The sequence below is a fragment of the Triturus cristatus genome, chromosome 3_1 (genome assembly GCF_964204655.1).
Source record: "Triturus cristatus chromosome 3_1, aTriCri1.1, whole genome shotgun sequence".
Classification (NCBI taxonomy): Eukaryota; Metazoa; Chordata; class Amphibia; order Caudata; family Salamandridae; genus Triturus; species Triturus cristatus.
Window position 1 is genome coordinate 297,064,142 of NC_140583.1, and position 18,895 is coordinate 297,083,036.

The 18,895-nt window shown below is 42.5% G+C and overlaps 1 protein-coding gene across 4 annotated transcripts in view; it reads right to left on the reverse strand.

Moving 5' to 3' along the window:
• The window catches only part of ARIH1 (ariadne RBR E3 ubiquitin protein ligase 1), a 557,709-nt gene that overhangs the window by 410,332 nt on the left and 128,482 nt on the right, over positions 1-18,895 (reverse strand). For 2 of the 4 annotated variants that reach the window (XM_085643928.1, XM_085643927.1), the window contains exon 3: positions 12,834-12,978. In XM_085643928.1, the coding sequence (XP_085500054.1) occupies positions 12,834-12,978 (145 nt within the window). Of the gene's footprint in view, positions 1-12,812; positions 12,979-18,895 lie in introns of all 4 variants that reach the window. The other 2 variants (XM_085643926.1, XM_085643925.1) reach the window with 1 other exon arrangement.

Sequence of the window (18,895 nt, forward strand, 5' to 3'; positions counted from 1 at the left end):
CCCGTCCTCCCTCCCCCCCCCCTCCCCCCAAACTAGTGCTGCTTGCTTTGTGCACCGAGTGCTCGAGACAAAGGACATAGTTTTCCCACCTTTAATTTCGGGGCAGCTTTGGAGGGAGTGCATAATCATAAATACAAACTTCACTGAAACAATCAGCATTGCAAGGCGTTCACACAACAAGAGTTTAATAGTTATTACCGTGTTGATAATACGCGGCTACTTGTTTTTTGTAGGTATGGTAGAGCCAACGTGTACAGTTTCCGGCCTGGAGCTATGTCTCGTCCCTTGTGTTTCGCTAGCAACTGGATAATGAGAATCTATTTCTCACTTCTTTTTTCTTTCCGAATATTACATCCTGATTACTAAAGACAAAAAAGTACTCGTAGAGAGCTACTGAAATCCTTAACAGATTACGCAAGACATTTCCCCCACATTTTGCATGCGTCCCCGTTCCCTAGAGACGGAGCGGACCAACGCAACCATTGTGAGCATCTATCCAACTCTTTCTTTCCCTTTAGATGGACCAGAGCTCTGATTTTCCTCTGAGGGAATCTGTTAGTTTACAATTCTTCCCTCAGACAAACGTACACCAACTAGGACTCTCCTTGTAAAACTCTAACCGGCTAGCACAGTTAATCTGAGACAGAACAATTAACACCCTGTCCCTGAGTGACTGACCAATGCATTCCTAATCCAAGACACTAAGGACTGGCCAATGTGCCCTCACCATGAAAAATCCACAAGCACCATTAGCCCGAGCTGACCAATGCAGCCTTATCAGTAGATTTGCCACTATGCAGCGTAAACTAAAACCGAAAATACATCACCCCGGTTTAGCAATTTATTGTAATTCCCAAAAAATCAAGGCATTCTTACCCAGATACTGGCAGTTTAAAAAAACAAATTTAGTTCTACACGCTGTGCAGTAAATGGGTAGTGTGTCTAAGTTGGGTGCTATTTAAAAACAGCATTTCCCTTGTGGAAGGTTAGAGTATCTACTAATCTACTGCATGGCAAAACAATTATAAGGTCCCAAAGGCGAGACCTATTGGCTATACAAATGCTTGTTCTTTTCTGAAGTAAAGTACTGTATGGTCGTTCAAGCTATTAACTGGTGTCTGCTGTGCTTCTCTGCATTCTGAATTTGTAAGCACCTTTACCTCCTAAATAAGCCTCAACCTCACTAGCCAGAGCGCAAAATTCAATACTTGGTCATTTCATTTGAATTACAACAGTATTGTTACCCCTGGAACAACAGTGATAAATTACCATAATCCATATGATTAATGATCAGTAAACTCGGAACCCCAAAATAAGACCATATTGAGGTCAAACTCCATTCAGGAAAAAAGCGTTCAAAAAGAATGTTTCACTTTGAGACAAGAGCTGAGCAGTACTTCACCCCATATCAGAGTACATGTACTTAACTAATAAAAAACCTCTTGCAAAATAGCTTTTCATGGGAGAATGTGGTCACATTAGCAATGCTTATAAATTTGTTTTTGAGTAATCTTGACGAAGTAGATAGAATGCAGGTTGTTTGGATGCTTTAAGTAGCATCACACAAGATGTATTGCTTGAAATTGGAGTATGGTTCCAAAGGCTGCTGAAGCCAACAAAAAAAAAAAAAAAGCTAGGAATAATACTTCAAACGGTAGGGAATGAGATCTGTAGTAGAGTATCACTTAGTTTGAGACGGATAACGTTAAATCACATCGATCAGCAAGATAAGGTATGTGACTATTGTGCATACCTGAAGAGGATTTAAGAGCATGGCTGTGTATACTTCTTGAAGCATGTGCAATACAAGCCAGATACACTATTTTTGTCCCATAATTAAGAAGGGCACCCACAGTTTGAAAATGAAAATAAGACAGACATAGCGAGTATCCGCTTAGGATGTCAAGATCCTGACTGAGCAGAATTTTGACACAGTTACTACTCAAGTTGTTATTCAACTACATATAGTTAAGGTAGCTCATCTCCACTTACACAAACTGTTAAAAGGCACCATTTGTTAGGAATGAAACATAAGATAGCACTATTTCAAGATATTATTATTGCCAAGTAGTCTCATACTTTTGCACCACCTTCCATCAAGAGGTTGAATGCTTTTCAAAATAGTGCCATTAAGATAGTGTTCGGATAGAAATAGGATTATACTTCAAGCCAAGGAACAGACCATGGCTGGTTATTTTTGAATATTCAGTTTAAATTAGGAGCGCTCTGCATTTGTGGCAAAACACTACACTGACTACCATATTCATGTAGGTTAGTCACGAGGAGGCTGTGGGGACGGAAGATTACCCTTGGATGCCGCTAATAAAGAGCGAGTCTCCTTCCTGCACCAGTTTTGGCTCCACTGGCCAACTTAGCAGCAGGAGGAAAAACATCTGGGAGGCAACTAACACTGTCTGATGTTCTCATAGATCGTTAGACACCTCCATTGCCAGAAGACCTGGCACACCGCAACGCGAAAGGGATGAAGGATTGGATGGCACACTTGGACACAACATGTGGATATAAGGGATTATCCTTCCTATTCATTCATAGACCACCCACATACACGTATAGACGCCTTTCTGTGCACAAACCCCAATAGGACAGTTAATCCTCACACTGAATATTTAGGACGCACAATATCAGATCACTGTCTGTTGCTTCCTGAGTTTAGGCCACTGAGGAACCGCCCTTTGATCTCCCTATGGCAGCTTAATCCGGTGGCCTTGGAAGAAGTCTGCTTTAGGGAAACCTTGATGTCCACCATAGATGATTACTTTTCAGATAACACAGACAGCGTCCACGAGACTGGTAGAATGGGAGGCATTAAAAACAGCGATACAAGGGCACTAACTAGGACACTCAAAAGGGGCCCAGAAAGATGCATCTGAAACTGAAGTAAATTGAGGATCAATTGCATCAGCTAGGGAATGCGCAGGGAACTGCGACTGAAGACTCGGAAGGCCTGAGGGAACATGTGTGTGTTAAGAGGCCTTAGAACAGCTGCGGTGCCATAACTTCAAGGGATATTCTCATGAAGGTCCAAGAGGAGGAAGGGAGACAGAGGCAGTTGTTAGCATGGCTGATACAGGCCAGAATCCAGGGGGTCTCCGATCACACAAGTGAAAGGTAGGAGCGATGAAATGGTTTACGATCCAGAGGCAATTAACATCCTATTTCACAAATATTACTCCGACCCAAACGCACCGCAGATAAAAGTGAACTTTGAGTGAATTACAGCTTCGGAAACTAGATCCGCAGGCTAGAGAGGCATTGGGAGCATGAAGTCTGAATTACAGAGCATGTGGGTTGACAAAGCATGAGCAGAGCATGACGTTCGAATAACCATTACAAATAGGGCTGCTGGGAAGACCCCGGGTCTGGAGGGTCTCCCAGCAGAATCCTACTCTACGTATGCCCCCATATTGGCCCCCAGACTGGCGGCCCTCTATAGAAGTCTCCCCAGCCGCAGGGATTCCACAGACACGCGATGTGACACAGTCGTGATCCCTCTCCCCAAGACCAAGGCTCCAAGAGCGGACACAGACTTTCAGCACTTTTCCATGTTAAACCTGGACTTTAAAATTTTTAGTAAAATCATGGCGCTTCGTTTGTTCCTACACATGCTCGCCTTAATTCACCCCGACCAGAATGGGTTTATGCCATTCAGGAGCACCTCTCTCAATCAGCGGAGACTCTATTTGGTCTTATTCCACTCGGAAATCCAAACTCTCACAAGCCACCTTTTTGTCGAGTGATCTGGAAAAGGCCTTCGACATGGTCAGGTGGGATTATTTTTATGAAGTAATGCAAAAGATGGGATTTGGGGAAGATTGGCTGAAATGGATGACACTATTATATGAAAGCCCCACGTGGCGAGCACATGCAGGTGAGATAGTGTGCAAAGCAATATGGTGTCTTCCGGGGGACTAGGCTGGGATGCCCCTTTTCGCCACTTCTGTTTGCCTTAGCGATTGAGCCACTGACGATTCTGTTTAGGACAGGTGGAGAGGGCATGGGGTATACACAAACGAGGGCGAGAACATATCTCTATATGCAGATCTTCTCATATACCGGTCTGACTCAGGGACGAGCACCACTACGGCCCCTGAGCTCTTGAAATTTGAAAAGGTATCAGGCTTAAGAGTTAATAGGGGTAAGACCTATTTGTTTCCTGTGTCCCTATCACTCCCCCAGAACTTCCAGTGGAACTCAATTGGGCATATTCTACTTTCCGATACCTAGGGATCTATGTATATCACACTCTTGAAGATATTCGGGAGGGTAACCTTAGGAGGGCTTTTCAATCCCTTCGGTCCTGTGTCTCGGCACCTATGTTATGTTAATATAACTTCTTAAACGCACGAATACCCGGAGGGGTCCTGGCGCTAAACCTTAACGTAAGCCCGGGGCTATGAGTGAAACTAGTTTTGAAATAGCATGTTTTAAGGCCTTTTCTAAATGAGTGAGTTTGCAGCTCTGATGTCCATAGGAAGCATATTCCATAGATATTGCTGTGCCGAGGCCAATGCTTCGGACTCTTCAACTAGAGGTGTGAATCCTCGGAACCATCATAATCCTGGCACCAGTAAAACGTAAGGGTCTGCCAGGATAATACCAGGATAAGATGCTTTCCAAAAATACCAGCCCGTGTTATTCAAGGCCCTGTAGGCTAGACAATGTCTTAAACTGGATACGTTGTGCCACAGGAAGCCAGTGAAGTTTCCGGATTTATTTTGAGTCTTATTCATGCTTTGGCAGGTTTAATAGAAGCCTTGCAACTGCATTTTGCACCATTTTTTCTGATGTTTTTGCATATTCAAGTAGAGACCATTACAATAATCTAACTTTGCTAATACCAGTGCAGTTACAAACGTCCTCCTGGAATCGAAGGAGATATAGGGAAAAACCTTCAATTTCCTAATCAAATAGAAGGCGGCTGAAACAGTTGCATTTGTTTGCTGAGAAAAAGTTAGTTTGTTGTCAATCAAGACCCCGAGATTTTTTGCCTTTTCTACAGGTTTTGGTAACTCTCAGATCTTGACAGGCCACCAAAGTCCTTCCCATCTTGGCTGAAGATTACCAAAGATCACCACTTGGGTTTTGTCCGAGTTGAGTTTGAGACAATGCTTGCCTATCCAGCTGCTAATTTCCCTCATGCAGTTTTGAAACCGCATTGCAAGGGGGGCTTGATCTTTTTGTGCCGCTACCACAATCTGTGTGTCGTCAGCATGGGTTGTTAAATTGAAACCGAAATGTTGGCTTAGGGGGGCCAGTACTGATACATGGATGTTAAACAGGGATGGGCTAGGCGACAAGCCCTGTGGGACTCCACAAGGAAGCACATAAGGGGTTGATTTAAACAGGTCCAGGGTCACTGTCTTTTTTTCGTTAAAAAAAAAGATAGCAAGGACAGAGCCAACCCCTAACCCTATTTTTTCAAACGCAGTAGATGTATGTCCTGGTCGACAGTATCAAATGCTGCCGATCAATCAAGGAGGATCAGGGCAGCAGAGCCTCCTTTATCCATCACTGTCCTAATCTTGATCAAGGCAGTCTTCGTACTATGCCATGGGCGGAAGCCAATTTGGGAGGAATCAAGTAGTTCATTTTCTTGGATGAATTGTGTTAACTGATATTCTCTACTAACTTCGCTGGAAATGGCAGCCTGGCAATTGGACGATAATTGCTTGTGTTTGATGCGTACAGACTTGATTTTTTTTATTAATGGAATAATAGCTGCATATTTTCGAAGAGCAGGGAAAATACCAGAGTTGAACATATTAAATATTTCAGTAAGGATGGGACTCACCTCTTTTGCTGTCTCTCAAAACTGCGGGGGAAGGGGGAGCAAGGGTCCAGACGGGTTCCAGATTTAATTTCCTTGATTAGTTTTTCCACTAGCTCATTAGATGCCTGTGAGAAATTCTGAAAGATATAGATATTCTTACTGGGCTCAGAGCTCGAAGACTACTTGGCTGGCTCGTGTGTGAAGGCAGCTTCAAAGGAGTCAGATGTCATTGACTTTATTCCAAATGGTGCTGGCAATGTCATCATAGAAACGTTGACTACTCTTTATGATTTTTTTGTTAGGCAAGGAAGTGAGTTTCTCTACCACTCCTAAGAGTTGTTTGGTTGAATTCTTCGCTCTCTCAATCTGGCTGGTGAAAAAGGTCCCTTTTTCAGTAATCAACAAGGTTTTATATTTGGCCAATGCAGACTTGTAATTACTTTTATCTAGTGTCTCGTATTTAGTTCTCCAGAGTCTTTCTAGTATGCGGCATTTCTGTTTTTCTCATCGCAGGGCCTCTGTAAACCAAGCGGCCGAGGGTAGATTGCGGTTGCCCGAATTTTTACAGATGGGCACCGTAACACTAAAGGCATCATTTAGCCAGTCTGTGTATTCATTGGCTGCCTGATCTGCATGTGCACTTTAAGTAGGCCGTGGCAGATCCAATTCTAATTGCAGCACGTCCTTGTCCATCTTATTCCAGGCTTTATAAGCATGTTGCTGTATTTTAGCAGCCCCTACAACTGGTACTTTTGTGACCGTATACGCAAATAAAATTATGGAATGATCAGACCAGGTGAGAGGGTAGATATCTTTAACTGTCAGGTCTGATGCAGAGGAAAACATACCGTAGAGGTTATGTCTTGCCTCATGAGTAGGTTTGTGTATGCTCTGTACTAGTCCAAGCGTACCAAAAGTATCCATGAGTGTGACTGTCTTTATCAGTCATATCCTCAGGTATACATTAAAATCGCCCAGGATTGTGAACTCATTTGAGGAAAAGAAGAGTTCCAGAAGGGAGTTTAAGTTACTAACAAAGCTACCTCTGGAGCCGGGGGGGGGGGTCGATATAAAAGGATGCCCCTAGAGGTTTTTTTCTGAATTTGATTCTAGGGCAAAGTAAAGCCCTTCACAGTGGGAAGTGTTAACTGGGGAAAAAGCGGCTCAAAGATGCTTACGATATATTACAGCCAGCCCACCTCCCCTCCTGATGGGTCTATCCATTCTGAATGATAATCCATGGAGGATACTGGTACAGAGTGCATGAAGTAACAAGTGAGGTGCTTGAAATGACCGTCTGTCCTGAAGCTAAGAGGTGTCTCCGGAATGCATGGGAGCCCACAGATCTATCCAGTAAAGACAAGCTGTGGGCTACATTTGGATTTATGATTGCCAAGCGAAATATTGCACAGTTGAAGGGGAGCTGCATCGTCACATACCATTACCAAGTGGAAAACAGACATGGACTGGTGCGTGTTTAGGGAGAAGACGGTATACACAGCACGGGGCTGTCCCAAGAAATGAATAGCGGTTTGGAACAAGTGGAATGTGTATAGAGGGGGTATCTGTAGCCCACCCGTGGTTCCCACAACGGAAGAGTCGCTGGACCCATGAATGTGTAGTTTACTCATGTTAGTGTTGGAGCAAACTGATGTCAACATATGTATAAGTATTACCTCACTTCCTCTCAAAGATATCTGTAAAATTGAATGATATTGATTGACTTAATAAAAAGAATTATTAAAAAAAAAAAATCCTTGTGGGACCGCCAGAAATAGAACATCCAAAGTATATTGAGATATTATGTCTGCTATTTCGTACTTATGTTTGGCAAGTGATCGGACAATAATAAGACCAGTGTACCTCTGCCCAAAGTTGGATTCCTGCATACGTGGCATTAGGCTTTGTACCTAATTTTGACCTGCTCTAACCATCTGATTTACCGGGAGGGAAAAACCACACGCACACTTATGAGTTTCTTGCAAAGAAACATTGTCCAGAGTAAATCTACTGCAGCCAAAGCTCGAGCTTATGTGGGCAAGGTCTAAGAGTTCCTTGCCTGTGTATTTTACTGGTTCTGATTTCAACGGACCAGAGTTTCTGGCTCTTGGCCTGGACCAGGCGCGGAAGGGGGCAGACAGGCTTGCCTTTGGCGTGCCTTCGGTGTGCCAGCTGCGCAAATCCACTGTGTGTCCGCATCATCTGGCTTAAGTAATGTGGTGGTGGTAATAGGCTTGACCACTCACCACAGGAAGCAGCAAGATGATCCGGAAGTACTACCGGAAACGAGGTAGAGGTCGAAATGCCCTGCGCAAATGGCACACAGCCGTGGAACGGGCGTGATTCTCTCGAAGTCGAGAACAGCGGCGATGGCACAGGTAAGTAATAATGAATGTACTACAGTCCCAGTCAAACAAATATAATGAGTAGCAGCATATACCAAGAATTGAGTAAATAGAAAAAAATGGACTCTCTAAAAGCAGTTCTAAAATCAATATTGGTGGACAGGCAGCAGGGCTTACTTAGGTCTTACTTACCTATCATAGCCCAGGTTTCTCTATCAAAGATGGTGATGCTTTCGCACTTACTATATTATTTTAGCAATCTCCTGATCACAATGCCGGCTGGATGGTTTGGTCAATTAGACTGCCTATTGAGAGTCCTTATCTGGGACACGGGAAGGCGAAGAGTGTCCTTGGCAGTCTAACAAAGGCTCATGAAGGAAGGAGGCCCTTGGGATGCCACACTGAGTTACATTTCCTGGCTGCCCAGCTTCAATGGGTTGCACAAAGGTTGGAGGGGAAGGGGCTGGAAGACAGACTGGGCCAGGGGATGGCAAGTCCAAAATGGTTGCTAGCCAAACTGCTTAACCCGGTGGTGGAAAGCCCACGGCGATTGCCGTTCCTGACCACGGTATTGAAATGCTGGAGGCGAGGAGTATCAAAAACTGTGGACACCCCGATACTCGCCAATACTGCCCCTGATTGGATTGCCACATGGAGACTCGAGCTCTATCTATACAACTGAACTACTATCAGTCTGGAGTAGGGTGGAACTAGATACAGTGAGAGATCTCCATCACCAGAAATCTCTTGCTCCTTTCAAGGACTTAGTGGAGGATGCTGTTCTCCCATCTGGACAATTCCTCCAATATAAAGCCTTAACAAGGACGTTTAAGGAACTGTGGGAAGGTGGCAGGGAGGAGCCAAAAACACACTCAGTATTGCATTCATTGCTAACCCTGGTATCAGCCGGCCATTTAGTGAAATGGTTATATTGCTGCGTTACCTTTAACATTCGACAAAATCATTGCGGATACAAAGGGTACGTTTTCCATTATTTTCATCACCGAATCTAGGATAGCAGCTGCCCCACGTTTATCGGTATCTGTTTGAGTATGTCTGGTAAGACGGACATCGAAGGAGTGTCATGGCAGATAGCACAGACCGCAGCAAAAACTGTTCCCCAGGTGTTACAGTCTAATACCGGGAACCATCCCACTAGGTAAGCACAGAGTCAAAATTCTGTCTTGTGGTCCCATAAGTGGGGAAACCGCTTCATTTTGATCGATTTTTTGTGCGATCCACAACGGAAATTCCTCGCGGTTAGTGTTTTTTTTTGCCAAAAACTGCATAAACAATTGCAGGACTTGCAAAAAACTACAGGAAACAGAGCTTGTCCCTGCAGGCCAATCCTTGAGGGCCCTGCCAACAAGGTGGGGCCAAGATGGTGGGTAAAAAAATTGAGTTAAGTGTCTGTACAAGACTAGTTTATAAAGCTTGTGATTGTATAAGGCTTTGATTAGACATATCAGGGTACAGTGTATATCCAGCTAATGCTGGCCAAGTCGCCCCATCGTTCGTATGGGAACCCAAGCGAGTTAGTATGGGAACCCAAGGTGTAGCTACGTGTGGGAGGGCGCCAAGGAACCAATATTAGCTTTCCCAGTAGGTGAAAGGAATCTCAATAAGCGCATAAGGGCTATATTGATTCGGCGCCGCTGGTGTAGTGTATGTATAAAATGTGTTAGTATTCCCGTCCACAGCGGAAAATGTGACCCATCAATAACAAAAACGTCAAAGCTGTATGCTGCGTCCGCTTCCACTACATAGATAATAGGACCGCCTGCATTAGGAAGTACATGCTGGGCTAAATGTGCATAAACTGCTGGACTGCAGTTAGCCAGAATGGCCACAGACTGCGCAGCAATCAGAAAGACAAATAGATTCAAAGTGGAACACAAAATGGGTTCTAACCTTTTAATATACAAGTTTGAAAAACCAACAGAATTAGTTGCTTCCTAAACACGGAGGAGGATCAATACCCAACACCATGGACGTCTCTGGTAAAAGGTGCAAGGGTATTGTGGACAAGCACTACTAAGGAGGTCCACACAAGACTAGACCAAACGTTAGGCACCACGTTGCATGGATTCTGCTCAGGAACAGAACTATGCTTGGGACCACTGAACATCAGCATGTAAGGACTGAGTCACCATACCACAGCAGTACCCATGGGCCCGAATCTAACTAGTTTAAAAGTAGGGCTCCCGGTTTTATGGTATTTATTTTTTCGACTTTTCCGTCTGTATTTATCCATGTTTATTTTTTGTCAACTTTATCTGTATTTTTCCATATTTATTATGTGTTTTGTGAAAAAAATAAAAGCTGAAACTGGTATATTTCCACATTTATTCAACCAATAAATATGCAGTCATGATTGAATGCCTGCCATGTTTTAGCGATATGAACACCCACAGAAGATAAATCAATGCACTTATATGAACATATGCACATTTCGGTATCGGCCTTGTGCATATCTACTGCTGTTTAAGCCTCTATACTAACATTCCTTTCTTTTTTAACCTCCTTTCCTCTCAGTCCACACAGTTATTGGCCTGATCGACATGGCAAAGTATATTAAGAATCACTCACAAAGCACTCAATTTACGTTTTTAGCCACATTTAAATATAAATACAAACAAGAAAATAAATTGTCTGTATTTATCTGTACAAATCTGTAAAAACTGAAAACAGGGTACTTTATTTAGAGAGGCAAGTGATTTGGCACCCCAGAACACACATTCTCGGCCCTGAGGGATCGCGTTAGCAGGTCATCCCCTTTCGTTCTTTCACTCATACTTTTCCACAATAAATAAAAAGGCAGAAAGGTAGCGTACAATATTTATTTAAACCATTATGCTCTATTATGAAATAACTGCAACACAATTCGAAAACAAATGAAGGTCAATAATGTCATTACCATGATTAAAAGTCCATATACAATAATAAGCCCGGTCATATTATATGACAGATTTTCCTAAACCCACCCCTACTATTGAAGAGAAGTGTTTTATTATAGATCTCTGGGCGTAGTGGCGAACCCCAAACCTTTGCACACACAGATGGCTGATCTACAACGTAGCTGACCTAGTCCCTCCATCTCAGGACCTTTGCTCTGTGAGGAAGTCTCCGATTGGTCAAAAAGGTACGTTCCAGGTTTTATGACAAAACAGGTGTGTTCAAAAACAGCATCTGAGTTTCTCGGATATGTTTAGGTGCTAGTGTCCGACCATAGAGAACAACAAGGAGCAATCTTGTTTGATCTTGCATGGGCCTTTCCGTTTAAATCCCATGAAAAGAACAATACACAAAAACATGTACTGACTATGTGTGAAAATACAATGTGGCACAAAAACAAGCGTGGTATTTGGTAACTTGTACAAAACAAAAGTGCATAATTAGGTGAACGTAGGGAAAGCGACAATGGGCTATATAGGGAATTAAAAACACCTTCTCTTCTACCCAATCACCTCAGGCGCAATCTTATGTCTGTAATACTTGTTCATAGTTCAATTTTTATAAGACTACTTGCTTACTCAGCTAAACCAGTGGGAACCTCGACACCTTCACACTGTATGTATGGTATATACAGAAGTAGGTATACATGTATTTACGTAAGTGGTATTTTTATAACTGGAACTCAATGACAATGCAGCAGAATGCTGTGCATCATCAAGGACAAGCATAACGTTGACTGTCAAACCAATGTGATGTAGTGTTCTTTAAAGAGGTGTAGCTTAAACTCTTTTTTAAATTGAAGCATTATTGTGGCAGTCCAAATCGACTCAGGATTTTGTTCCAGATTCTGGATGTACAGATGGAAATGGTCAGTCGTTTTTTTCCATTTTTTACACTTCTTAATCGGCAATGATTAGTAAACTCTGAACCCCAAAATAAGACCATACTGAGGTCAAAGTCCATGCAGGAAAAAGCACGTCCTCATGTAGGCTGTATCGCTTTCTTAGTGACAAGTGCTGAGCAGTACTGCGCCCCATCTCAGAGTACATGTCCTTAACTTCACAACACACATTGTGCCCCAAAGCGGTGCCACACTAAGCGTGGAAGTGAAAAGCTGGGAATGACGGATGCAATTCTGTTGAATCCTTTCCCAGCTTTGTTCTGTGTAAAACGCCAAGAAATATTGAAACCTGGAATAATCCAGAATGCTCCATCCTATTGAAATAGTAATCTGTATAATACAAGTTACCTTTTATGACTGATGTTTGCATTTTGTTTTACATGTGTATGGCAGGAGTCTAGAAGCTCGGTTAGGACTCGGCTCGTGCTTGTGATTTGAGACTCAATTTTATCACGGTCTTCAATGGATCACATTCAACTACTTGTCCTCTCAATCTTCTAATTTTAAAACAAAAAATTACCAATTTTAAATGTGATAGAAAGGTGTTGAAAAGTTTGAAACAAAAATGCAAAGGGAATATAAGATCTGTAAATTGTCTCGGGTACATAGTAATAGTTATAGCGCTCCTTACAAACCACCTTATATTACAGCCTGAATAGTATAAACCTCACTCTGATCACACAAAAATAAAACAGTATGAAGCAGAATAGTTGGATTGCAACACATTAAATAATGTATGAGCTGGGCTGATTGAGTCACTTTAACCATTACAGTAAATGTGCACTGCAGCGCTGTATAGAGAAACTCCATATCCACCTGCCTTGTGTCGCGGGGTACTCACTGAGTTGGGATAATTCAGATAACAGATCTGGCAGGGCAAGTCCAGTGCAGAAGACCTAGTACTCATCGGACGTGTCCGAGACTTTTTGCTGGGATTGATGACATGACACTCTGCAAAGAGCTTCTCCAAGTTGCCATCGAAATACCTGAAAAAAGTAGATTGAAAAGAGTGAGCAAGGAGAGGTGCAGCATCAATTGGATTTTAAAAATCATTCTAAAGTAGAACAAGTCTTGCTGTTCACATCTTGCATTTCATAAATTAAACGCAAAACAAATACAGTCCCCACAGTGACTAGCGATGGGGGCATCATCTTGCATTTCTAAGGCAAAAACTAAGATGTGATCAGAGTGATTTTTCACCCTGTTACCAGAGTTATTGCACAATTCAACAGTCTAAGGCACAAGGTGCACCTTTGGCGTCACCCAAATAAAAAAAAAATATATACCACAGTCCAATCCAGAAGAACAACGACTGCACACTGGTTTTTAAATTCGACACAAACTTAAAGTAAATATAGTTTCTTTTGTCCAGTGTCCAGTTAAAGGAACGAGTGCATTTAATAACTGTAGACTAGCAACCAAGAACTTTAAGGAAATCTAACCGATAATTAATTGAATTGTCCATAATCAGCAGATCCTCAATTGTCAGATGATGCAGTTCAAGAGTGTTTAGTTCCCAGGCATCAACATCACAGACAATTAAAGAAAAGTGAAGATGGAAGCTGTCCTCTGGAGGAAAAATCAAAAAAAGTATACAGTTCAGTATCAACATAGTGACTTAAGGAGAAAAATGATTTAATATGAAGGTTGAAAATAGTAAAGAAAGAATGAAAACCTGGGTCACACCTTGCTTAGCTGAAGATGGATTACCAATTAATTAAATGATAACCATTTAAATAACATTTAATTCTTTAGATTGTGAATAATTTAAGAGGAATATCATAATTAACATACAATGAAGCTAATATGTTTGGAAGATGGAGTACGTCAGATTAAGGATATGTAATGTATTGTTTACTATTTGCAGAATGGCCATCTCAAGTGCAGTATCCAGCTCTGAAGCTAGTTGGAAGTTAACAGTATCAGCAATGCTGCCACACTGCTTTCAAACACTTTCATAAAGAATATATTTGTTGAGTTCAGTCATATCCTGTGTTTATTTATTCTTCTGAAGTGGTATTTGCCCTACAATTTAACAGTCTTTGACTTCTTCCTACATGAAGACATTGCTCAGGTATGCGGAATAATGAGAAAACAGTTCATCTGTGCATACGGAAAGTTGAAGGTATCGGATCAACGTGAAGTATGATAGTTTTACGTAAACAATAGTAACTTGTACTGGGTTCTTTTTGAAAGCCAGACACAGCTCTTTTGTTATTAGTACTGATTATGTAAGAGCTAGGTCTTTGAGCTAGAGGTGGTTCAACTATATGTTGCCATAATGGGGAGTCGTTCTTATATTTCTCTGTGAGATTGTTGACCAAGGAGGAGGAGAAAGGTTGGCTGTCTGCTTCATAATCTTTTGGGGTAGGCTTCAGCTAAATCAATCTGTGCTTTGAAGAAGTTTGATTTTGACTTCAAAATCTGGTCATACTTTTGCTTTGAGTGCAAAGATTCAAAGATGTCGGAGGTGGACCAGTATAGTGATAACTTGCCTTACTAGAGAGATTACCGTGAATTTTTAAGATTGAGTAAAGCAAAAAGCAGATTCCTTAAATGTCATTCTCTTAATGAGGAAAAGGCTAACCCATTCACACTATTTGTTAACTCCACTGAAATGCTTTGTGAAGGAAAATACCTATAGAAACTCTTTCTAGATCATAGGAACATTGTGTTTAGTCTCTCGGAACCAGAGCTTGTGTCTTGTCTGTGGACTATTTTGCATCACTGAGGAGATTAAGAAATAGTCCAACCACTCATCGAGGGGCAGGGTCTCAACTGTGAGAAATTATTTAGCAATTATTTGATCTATGATCGCTCCGGTCACAAGTCACTGCTAACACTAAAGCAAGTAGCTAATGAGAAAGGCCATGCTGTGGTTAAAGGCACAGTCAGTCAATTAATCAGTGAATGTTAAGTGAGACTAATCACCTGCTAGGGTTTCCCGGCGCGAGGGGGGAGGAGGGGTTTGCGCTGTATACTCCAATACTGAATTATTATAATTCTTATGACATTTTTCACAAAGTACATCACCAATCATAAGGACATCAATATGATCCTCCTGCAGCAACATCATAAATGACGCCGTTGATCTCAGAGGAGGAGGAAAGGCATACAAATGTTCTTGGATGGAGTTACAGATTCTCTGAGAAAGTGGCTTATCAGAATCCCATAGAATGGTCTGCATGAGCAAAGGGTGGCACACCTCTCACTTTGGCAGACTTTTTAGCTGTTACATTTCAGGAACAGACTCTCAGAAGGAATGGGAATTACATAAAATACCCCTTTAGTAACACACCTACATTCGTTATATTCTCTATTGCCAGTAGGGCAGCGATATTCACTAGGATTATATTGAAGACATTCTACCTCAGCATGACTTCTAATAAAATCTTCTAATAACCCTAGTCCAAAGTCCTAGTATGTGCTGGCTCTGGGAAAAGAGAAATGGGAACCCAGAAAAATGTATCTGACAACTCAGTCAGGCAAGCCTGTTCTTAGTATGGATTCTGGTCAGGCAAGTCGAAGAGGTTCATGGGACACCTGTTCATTTACTCTACTCCAAATATTAAGCTGGTATACCTACACTGCCAGAGAGCGTCAAGGGAAATCTACTGGGCATGACAGCTTAGCAACACAACAATAAGATGAGTAACTTGTTGTGCCATTAAAATCAACCCACTGCAAGAGAAGGTCTAAAACGATGTTTGAGACAGACTGACTAGGATGTGATAAGATTGAACAGTTCGATAAAAGATCAATCACCACTTTGAGGATGGCATAACAATTTAATGGGAGGAGATTTGGCCAGTGGCCAATATATGAAGAGATGTATTCTTCAACCTCAAATGAATTTCATTTCTGTGAATGATAGTCAAGTCTTCACAATTTTTCTTCCTGGTTCAATTGAAATATGGGGCCTGATTTAGATCTTGGCAGACAGTCTATCCCATTAAAAAGGTGACATATCACGGCGGCCGAAAAATAAGGGAAATGTAACTTCCCCAGTATGCATCTGTTCTTGGCATATAGAGCTGTAGAGTCATATGCTATGCATAGATCGCCATCTAGTGTTGGGTTCGGATAATTGCACTTTGTTTTTCTTCACAGAAGTCTTTAAAGTCACGAGGTAGTGGACTTCTTTTGGTGATAGTCCGCATGGGCATCGACTCCATTGCTAGATTGTTTTCCCGCAGAGGGTGATAATGGAGTTAGATATATGCATTCATGGACATCTCCTTTTACTACTCCTACTAAGTAAGACGTTACTGCAACAGGCATAGGTACCCAGGGAGGTGGGTGGGTGCATACGACTACAGCTCTATATGCCAAGAACAGATGCATACTGGGTAAGTAGCATTTTCCGTTCAAGGCATATGAGCTGTAGATCATATGCTAAGCATAGACTATAAAGCAGTTATCTCCCAAAGCGGTGGCTAACCTGTATCTGTTGCAGTGAACTGAAATAGTGCAAGTAAAACTGCCTGGCCCACACTAGCTTGTTGTCTTGCTAACACATCTACACAATAGTGTTTTATGAATGAGTGAGGTGGAGACCATGTTGCACCTTTACAAAATGTCCTCTATGGGTATATTTCCTAAGAATGCCATAGAAACCCCAGTTTGCGTGTAGTGTGCTCTAGGGGGAACTGTTAACATCCGTTTAGCTTTTGCATAGCATATTTGAATGCACTTGACTATCCACCCTGCAATACCTGATTTTGATATGGGATTGCCTTTGTGTGGTCGAGCAAAAGCTACGAAAAATTGGTTTGTGTTACGGAAAGGTTTTGTCTTTTCTATGTAATATAGCAATGCGCTCTTCACATCTCGTGTGTAGTGCACATTCAGCCACAGAATCTGGTAGAGGGAAGAACACAGGTAACTCAAAAGATTGATTGATATGAAAAGCAGAAATGACTTAAGGAAGGAATTTAGGATTAGTCTGAAGAACCACTTTATTTTGGTGCATTTGTAAAAAAGGTTCTTCTATAGTTAATGCCAGAAGCTCACCCACTCTGAGTGATGTGATAGCAACGAGGAAAGCAACTTTCTATGTGAGAAATTGCAGTTCACATTTGTGCAATGGCTCAAAGGGTGGATCCATTAGTCTGGTGAGAACAATATTGAGATTCCATACTGGAGCAGGTGGAAGTCTCGGGGGAATGACTCGAGTCCCACCATAAAGGTTTTGATAACAGGCACTTTAAAAAGAGATCGATGTGGTCTATTCTGGAGGTATGCAGCCATTGCAGCGAGATGTAAGCGTATGGAGTGTATGCTAAATTGGAATGTTGTAGATGTAACAAATAACATATAAGGTTCTGTACAGAAGCATCAAGCGGGTTCATGTGGTTGTTATTACAGTACATCACAAATCGCTTCCACTTCGCTGCATAGCAGGCCCTTCGCCTAGCCTCTTTGACAATCATGCAGTCTGGTGGTAGATTAAGATAGCCAAACTAAGACTTCAGAAGCCAGATCGCCAGATTGAGTTGACTGGGGTCAGGATGTCTTGTGTCTCCATGGCCCTGTGTGAGAAGATTGGGTGTAAGACAGTTTTTGATGAGAAACTACTGAGAGTTACAATAGGGTTGTGAACCAAGGCTGACGTGCCCATGTGGGAGCAACTAGGATTAGTGTCAGTGACGCCTGGTTGAATTTCCAAACCACTAATGGAATGAGTGGGAGAGGCAGAAAAGCATAAGCAAATACCCCAGCCCAAACCATCCATAGTGCATTGCCTATGGACAATGGGTGTGGATTCCTGGACGTGAAGTTTGAACATTTTGCGTTTTGGCATGTGGTGAACAGGTCTATGTGAGGGACTCCCAATGTTGAAAGTATGGAAGGAGGACCTGAGGGTGGAGTTCCCATTCGAGTATTTGCGGTCTCTGTCTGCTGAGGAGATCTTCAATCTAGTTGTTGACTCCTGGGACATGTTCCACTAGGAGATAAAGTTTGTGGTGAACGGTCCGCCTCCAGATGTCTTGGGCTAAGTGGGACAATTGGAGAGTGTTTCCTCTTCCCCCCCCCCCCCCCCCTCATGTTTTTGTATGTAATACATGGCTGGCATGTCTGTGTGAATTAGGCCAGCTTTGCCCTGTAGGTGAGTTTGAAACACCTTGAGTGCCAGAAATATTGCAAGTAGCTCTAGTAGGTTGATGTGGAGCAACTTTGTTATTGGCGCCACAAGCCTTGCACGGTGTGCTGTTGAAGATGAGCTCCTCAGCCACAGAGGGACGCGTCAGTTGTCAGTACTAACTGTGGAACCGGGTCTATGAACGGCCGTCCTTTTGAAAGATTTTGTGTGTTCCAACACTGCAGAGAGTGATGAGTACCGCCGCTTACTAACACTAGATCGGTCAATAGACCTTGTGACTGGTTCCACCGACTGGCTAAGCATTCTTGAAGTGGACGCATGTGCAGTCTGGCATGGGGAACGATCATAATGCAGGATGACGACATTACCAGAAGCTGCATGCAAGTTGAAAGCGGAGAACTAAAGCATGAATATTGTGAATTCTGGCTAAGCTGGGAAAAGCAAGAGATTGAGTATCCACTGTGTCTCCTAGGTAGTCCTTTGTATTGGTTGGAGATGTGACTTTGGTATATTGATTGTGAACCCTAGTTGATACAGTAACCAAATTGTCCTGAAAGTGTGCTGCAGACATTGTTGGTACGTGTTGGCTTTCATGAGCCTGTCGTCTAAGTACAGGAAGACGTGGATGCTCCGTCTCCGTAGGTGAGCAGCTACTACGGCCAGACACTTTGTGAAGACTCTGGGGCAGTGGTGACACCGAATGAGAGTACCCTGAACTGATAGTGCTGACCAGCTACCACAAACCTGAGGAATTTGCGATGAGCAGGGTGAACTGTTATATGAAAGTAGACGTCCTTTAG